Source organism: Staurois parvus, unplaced genomic scaffold (genome assembly GCF_062004578.1).
Source record: "Staurois parvus isolate SC_StPar_1 unplaced genomic scaffold, SC_StPar_1.0 ptg000636l, whole genome shotgun sequence".
NCBI classification, from domain to species: Eukaryota; Metazoa; Chordata; class Amphibia; order Anura; family Ranidae; genus Staurois; species Staurois parvus.
Window position 1 is genome coordinate 8,070,852 of NW_028318432.1, and position 7,284 is coordinate 8,078,135.

Below are 7,284 nucleotides of genomic sequence, written 5' to 3' on the forward strand. Positions count from 1 at the left end.
TGCATGGAACACCTCTGCATCCCCGGGCAGGGGAAGACAGTCCCTTCGTATGGATCAGTACATCCATGTGAATGAGGCCTTAGAGCAAGTTCACACCGCAAAAACGCACTCAAGATGCGTTCCAGATGTGTTTTTACTTACAGTTCACACCACAATCTGTTTTGCTGCGTTTTGGATGTATTTTGCTATGTTCCAGTTCCGTTCTGTGCAGAAAAAAAGCATCATGTTCTACTTTTCTTTCTGCATCAGAAACTGACAGCACTGGTGTGAACTAGGGTCATTGGAATACATGGAAAACACTGTGCACGCATTTTTTATGCAGAAAAAAAACAAAAAAAAAACCACTGGACTGCATCTAGTGTGCAGCAGCCCTTAGTAGTCATTCACACTGCAATGCAGTGCAGGGGAGCCACGTTCCCGTACGCTTCCAGCACTGCATTCCAATTGCAATGCCCTTGCAATCTGCTGCGGGGTCAGTTAAAGTTAACATCACTCTGAACGCAGGTTACAACACATTGCGTTTGCCCGCACCAAACCTCATGATACAAAGTACCATGCGATTCGGTTGCCGTGCGTTTAAAAATAGTGCATACACTACTTTCAGTGCAGTGCGGTGCAATTTCATCTCGTTAAAATGAACAAAACCCTGCATGTGGGATCAGGCACTTTAGATTGCGGCACAAAAATCACGAGTTGCAGCACAGAATGTTTTTCACCTCAACCTTACGGCATATCTATCTATCCATTCAGTCGTATCCGACAATTGGCGATTGCATGGACTGTCACTCGTAAGCAACTTTTTCCATGAATTCTCTTAGCAACTATTTTTACAGGGTGGGTTGCCAGGTCTTTCCCCAACCCCCACCATGCAGGAGATCCCGCACGGCCAGGGATGAAACTAGGACAATTTATACAGAAACCAATTCATCTACCAGCATGTCTTTGAAGTGTAGGAGGAAACCGGAGTATCCAGAGGAAACCCACACGAACACAGGGAGAACATGCAAACTCCATGCAGGAGGCACCATGGTTGGGACCTTACGGCATAAGAACCACTATAAACCCGAGAAAAAAAAATGTAACAATGCAGCTGACTAGTCCGTAGATATGGTGGCTGCATCCGATTTCACCTGGAGATCCTGCCAGTAACACACTTCCTGTCCTTCTGCTCTGGATACTTATTAATCGGAATTTCTCAGCTGCTCTCCTGTGTATCAGAGCTCATCTCCTATGAATGTTGGAATGGGGTGAAGATCAATTCCGATTGTAGAATGGACAGAGAGCAGCTCAGCAAAATGTCCTTTCTGGGTGATCGGTGTCATAACTAACCAGTGTAAATGATTGCAGAATTCCTGGGAATGATTCCCCTGGTAGTGTGCGGTCGCAGACATCACCAGAAATAACTTTGCTGCTTCCATCACGGAGGGTTCATTCACACAAGCGATCTGTCCCATGTTTCCAGAACAATAAGATTTCCATTTCATTCTATGGGGTCGCAGTTACAACTGAGCGATGTCCTGTCACTGATCACACCAAAGGAGGACAGGCGCTTCTATGGGGCGAATTGGTGTGTTTTTAGGCACATAGACCTCAATGGGAGTGCCTGGAAAATGCAGGTAACATGCATTTTTTTTTACACCCACCAACCATCACCTCCTCCTAGTAGAGGCCTGTTATTGGCCTAAACCAGGGGTAGGCAACCTGAGAGCCACAGGGCTACAAGTTCCATCATGCCTCTGCAAGTCATAGCTGTAACTGTAATCTTTGCAATGCCTCATGGGAAATGTAGTTCCACAACAGCTAGACCAGTGGTTCTCAACCTGTGGGTCGCGACCCCTTTGGGGGTCGAACGACCCTTTCACAGGGGTCCCCTAAGACCATCAGAAAACACATATTTCCGATGTGTAAAGAGCAGCTACTGTGTAGAAAGCAGCTGCTGTGTTGAAAGCAGCTACTCTGTTAAAAGCAGCTACTGTGTTGAAAGCAGCAGTATTGGAGGTAAAACGACACTCATGAATTATAATTACTGGGTAAATAATTTTATGGTTGGGGGTCACCACAACATGAGGAACTGTATTAAAGGGTCACGGCATTAGGAAGGTTGAGAACCCTTGAGCTAGAGGCACAGGTTGTCTACCCCTGGCCTAAACAAAAACGCCTTTGCTTGAAAATGCGGGAAAAATGTGCATTAAAAACAGAAGAAGCTGACATCAAAGTGTGAAGCTAGCCGAAAGTTCTGCAAACCTGTAACTGATCCCAGAATTTCTAGCCCCGGATAACACGGTCACATCGCATGTCATTCATACAGGAATTCCTGTGCAAATCATACGCGATTCTTGACGTTGCGATTTGAGCCCATCATTTTGAATGCTCAGACTGCACTGCATCTGCACAAAAAAAATGCATGCAATTTTTTTGGCCTTACTGGAATCTGTTTGCATGAGTGTTCATTCCCATGAGATCCAATTGAGGCAAACACTCGGCGTTCTGTGACCTGCTCTTGGGATGTCGTTATCTTTTAATGGACACCCGCAGTGGATTGCTTTGCAGTGCAGTTCCTGTGCGTTTACCGCATCGCATCAGTGTGAACCCAGCCTTAGTTCTACATAGAAGGGCGAGGGGCAAGTTTTTATTGCAGTCCGTGTCCCCACTGAGGACTTCATCCCTCCATTCATCCTGCTGATCAGTCTTCAAAAGAGAACAGAAGCAGAAATCCTAAATGTTAAGAGTCATCATGACAGCCAGTGATGAGGGGAGATCTTCCCATGGGGACACGTTCTAGAGTGACACGGTGACATCCGGTTCCTACTGAACTGGATGAAATTGGAGCCCAGGGGCCGCTGTCAGCACCAACTAACTTTTGTCAAGGGAGCCGGGTGGAAAACTGTCAGCCAATCAATAACCGTGTTCAGTCCCATGTATCGTCCAATCCCATGCAGGCACTGCTCGGGTATTCTGACAGCCATGGGTGCCGGCTGTCAGAATATAATAGCCGGCAGAGGGAGATTCCCCCACCCACACTGTTATTATGGATGGAGAAATCTGTGTGTGTATGGCCAGCTTCGGGGTCTCTGAGACCCAGCAGGTACCAGGAGAAGATCTCATTGTGATCCTCTCACTGCATAGGTGTCCCCATTGAAAGATGCCTCCTGTCTCTGGTGACAACTTAAACGTTTGTGTTTTCCCCTACCTTCCTGGTGTCAACATTCACCAAGACAAAGTGAGAGTGAATCTCCCCAGGAAGGGGGAGGGGGGGGGGAAGAGACAGACTGCATTTAAAAAACAAATTGCGATACATTGTTACAACAAATTATTATTATACAGGACTTCTATAGCGCAACAAATGGCAGTTTACTTTTTAAAGCTCTGTTCACACTCGTGCGTCTCCAAAGTCACACGTTTGATGTGACTTTACACTCTCTGCCACTCAAGTCGCATCAAAGTAGTGCAGGAAGCTTTTCAAAATCCCTGCAACTTTAAGTCACATTGATCCAAATGGGTGCCATTGAAAACAATGGGCTGCGACTTGTCATGCAACTTTGTGTCCAAAGTCACATAAGATGTACAAGTATGAATGGAGCTGAAGTGTCACTCCATGCAAGTCTATGCACTGAGGTCGTTGTGACACCCTGCGGGGTCAGTATTCAGAGCTATGGTGTGAACGCGGGGCACACAGAGAACAACTGTATCCTATCCGCCTGGCACGGAGCCTGCAAATCAACACAGCTCAGACACTGAGTGAATGTGCCTGAGGCTGACCATACACCACACAATCTGATTGTACAATCTCCTTTAGATCTATCAACAACCACATAGTAGAAGAGCCTGTCTGGTTTGATACAAAGTGAATGGATTGTTTAGGTGTGTCCTCCTATTATATCACTTTGGTAAATATAGGAGATTGTATAGCATTGTACAATCAGACTGTTCAGGGCAGCCCATACATGTATCCAATGGGTTCAAGAAAAAAAAATTTGATTCCCCCATTCATACATTCTCCCCCCCTCAGCGCCATTGTGTTGTGATGGCCGGGACACTTCCCCTCTGTCAGAACTCAATGATTAGTGTTCGGGTTGCTCCCATACTGTACTTGTACTCCTGCAAATGCTCCAATACCTAAAACCGATACCTTTGCCGTGCAGATTGATCCCATACAAAATGAATGGCTCAAATCGCACTGAATATCGCACCGCACCCGCAGGGAAAACGTATGTGATTTGGACAGACATTGCGCTGTATTCCTGCTCAAATCACATGCAATTTTTTGCAACTCGATAAAAAAAAGGTAACGGAGAAATCCTAATTAGCATTGCAGGCTATAACTGGAAGAACGGATCGATCGGAAAATACCAAACAGGCTGATGTCAATCGATTGCTAGATCATCTTCTGTACAACCTGGGTGCCCCCATACATGGATTGAAATTCTCACAGTCCCTGCTGGATCGGCCGAATTTCGATCCATGTATGGCCGGCTTATAGAGGACAACAAGCAAACATTGGTGGCCAGGCAGGATTTGTAGACAGAACACACATGTCTCGTCTGCATTAAATGCCCTTCTTGCCCTGTACAGCGAGCCACGCACACGCAGCTCACTCGAGAAATTCACCAATTCCAAGCCGATGGGACTCCCGGGGGTGACATCACATCGGCCCAGCCAATGGAAGCAGGTGGCATTCAATAAGTGGAATGCGGCCACTCCGAGAGGTCTGCAGGCGGCGGGCAGCTCCACAACATCGCATTGCTGAAGCCGAGGCGAAAATCGGACCTGAAGTGTATGGGAATCGCAGGCAGAATCGCAGCAAAACCGGCGATGACCTTGCAGTACCATTATTCTTTGGGCTCCATTCACACTTTGCACACAAAGTCGCAGCCCATGTATTACAATGGAAGCCGTTCAAATCTATGCGGCTTAAAGTTGCAGCCCATGTATTTCAATGGAAGCCATTCAAATCTATGCGGCTTAAAGTCGCAGCCCATGTATTTCAATGGAAGCCGTTCAAATCTATGCGGCTTAAAGTCGCAGCCCATGTATTACAATGGAAGCCATTCAAATCTATGCGGCTTAAAGTCGCAGTCCATGTATTACAATGGAAGCCATTCAAATCTATGCGGCTTAAAGTCGCAGTCCATGTATTACAATGGAAGCCATTCAAATCTATGCAGCTTAAAGTCGCAGTCCATGTATTACAATGGAAGCCATTCAAATCTATGCAGCTTAAAGTCGCAGCGACATTAAAAAGGTTCCTGCACTTTGATGCGACTTTCATGCGACTTGAGTGCAAACTCTCCAACGTCGCATTTTAATGCCATCAATGTGACAGCCAAAGTCACATCCAAGTTGCACCCATCCAAAGTTGCAATGTAATGTCGCCATGGAAACGCCCGACTTTGGAGTTGCAGAATTGTGAACGGAGCCTTATGCAGGCCATAGATGGTTTGTTTATCGGCTGATTTTTTCATCCTAAAAACGAAACATTGTTCGTTCTGTAAAACAATGTTGCCACCAATGATTGCGAAAATCGGCCATTTTTCACGTATTTTCTACCATTGCCGATAAACGAAATGAGAAGGAACCGCGAAAATTGGTCGATGCCATTGCCCCACTAACAGTGCGATAATCAGCCAATTATTCTTTCAGATGAAAACTCGGCCGATAAACAAACCGTCTACGGCCTGCATTAATCTCACCCCAAGCACGGTGCGACTTTGCCGCGATTATCACGCAGCCAAACGTGCCGGGCTCACGGCCAGAACTGGGTACTTTAAGACGGCCATACACGTACAGATTTTCGGACGGGAATTTTCGTTTCAAGAATATTCGTTTGATTTTCTAATCGTTAGTGGGGCCAAATCGATGATTGTTTTCGACCGCAGTGACGCGAAGATTCAAAGGGGAAAAAAGGAAAACTTTTCTCGATCATACGATTTTTCGGCCGGTATATGCGGTTATCGTTCAGAAATGACATTCATTTTAATCTCGAATGTTAAAAGCAAAAGACAGTTTTGGAATGACTCGTCCAATTTATCGAATGTTCAAAGTACTTTCACACGAATATTCTCGCCCGAAAAACAACACGTGTATGGCCAACTTTAGCTTCTTTGGCACAATGGACACGCCACTGACGTGCCCGGTCTGCCCTATGAATGACAATCGGAAACACGTGTAAAATAAAAAATACAAGGGCCTAAAGAAGATAATACATGAGATTGTATGGGCAGCTCTAGGCTCACCATATACAGAACAATCTCTGTACAATCTCCTGTAGATCTACCCTACCGGGACGATGTATCGAGGACCTACCAGAACTGTCCAATCGGAGGGGACACTTCTGTTGGCAGATCTAAAGGGGATTGTGCAATCAGATTGTACCGTGTGTGGAGACAGACGTGGACTATTCACAGCACAACACTTAAATGGATGAGACGGGTCCTCTCCACCAGCATGTTATCACGAGCGCGGCGTCCATCCCGGAACATTCTGCATCCCACAGGCACAGCATTCCCTCCATCACCCTGGATGGTTACCATGGATACTTCATGAGCCTGTGCGAGCACCACAGCGCCCACTTCCCCCTACAGGCCACCTGTGGCACAACATCTCCCAGCACCCCCACCCTCTCCTCCCCGGCGACCAGGCTCTGCACACCCCCAGCAGGTAGCGGTGTGATCCCGGGACAGCTTTCCTCTCACCTCGCCAGTCGGGCTGCTGGGCGGCTGCCTCTTCCTCTTGCCGTCCCCCTCAGGTGGAGTAGTCCGGCGGCTCGCCATGATTCCCTGCTGTGCCGATTACAAAGGAGAAGCGGAGGAGTCCACATTGGTGGAGGGGAGCGGTGGGGACATGTGGGGGGAGGGGGGGCGGCGGAGGAGGGGCTCTATCACCGGGACTCGGTGCCGCCGCTGGTCGGGAGGAGAAGGCGCTGCGGAGCCGCGCACAGAGTACACATCGCGTACCTCGCTCCCCCGTGCACTGACTCTCACTGCCACAGGCGCTCGGCGAACGGGAGGGGGCGTGCCGGCCCCGGACCAATCACCGGGCGACTTCGGGGAATACCGGACCGCCCATTGGTCTAACCCTCAAAGCGCCGGACGGTAGAACACGGTGGGCGGGGAAGAGGCGGGGCTTGGTTAGCTCTTCTAATTCCAGCAATATTTGTAAAAGAAAGAGGGAGGGGGTGTGGTGGTAGGCGGTGGCAGGGGGCGTGGAGGTAGGCGGTGGCAGGGGGACGGCTATAAAAGCGTGGATCGGACGCTTGGGAGTGGGAGACGGCGTTGGGTGTGTGGA

General features: G+C 48.2%; 1 protein-coding gene across 1 annotated transcript in view; it reads right to left on the minus strand.

Moving 5' to 3' along the window:
• Positions 1-6,982, minus strand: part of ARHGAP21 (Rho GTPase activating protein 21) — a 275,502-nt gene extending 268,520 nt beyond the window's left edge. Inside the window, exon 1 of the mRNA XM_089693776.1 lies at positions 6,693-6,982. Within this exon, the coding sequence (XP_089549902.1) occupies positions 6,693-6,770 (78 nt within the window). The 5' untranslated portion in view covers positions 6,771-6,982. The remainder of the gene's footprint in view (positions 1-6,692) is intronic.
• Positions 6,983-7,284: the final 302 nt, after the last annotated feature.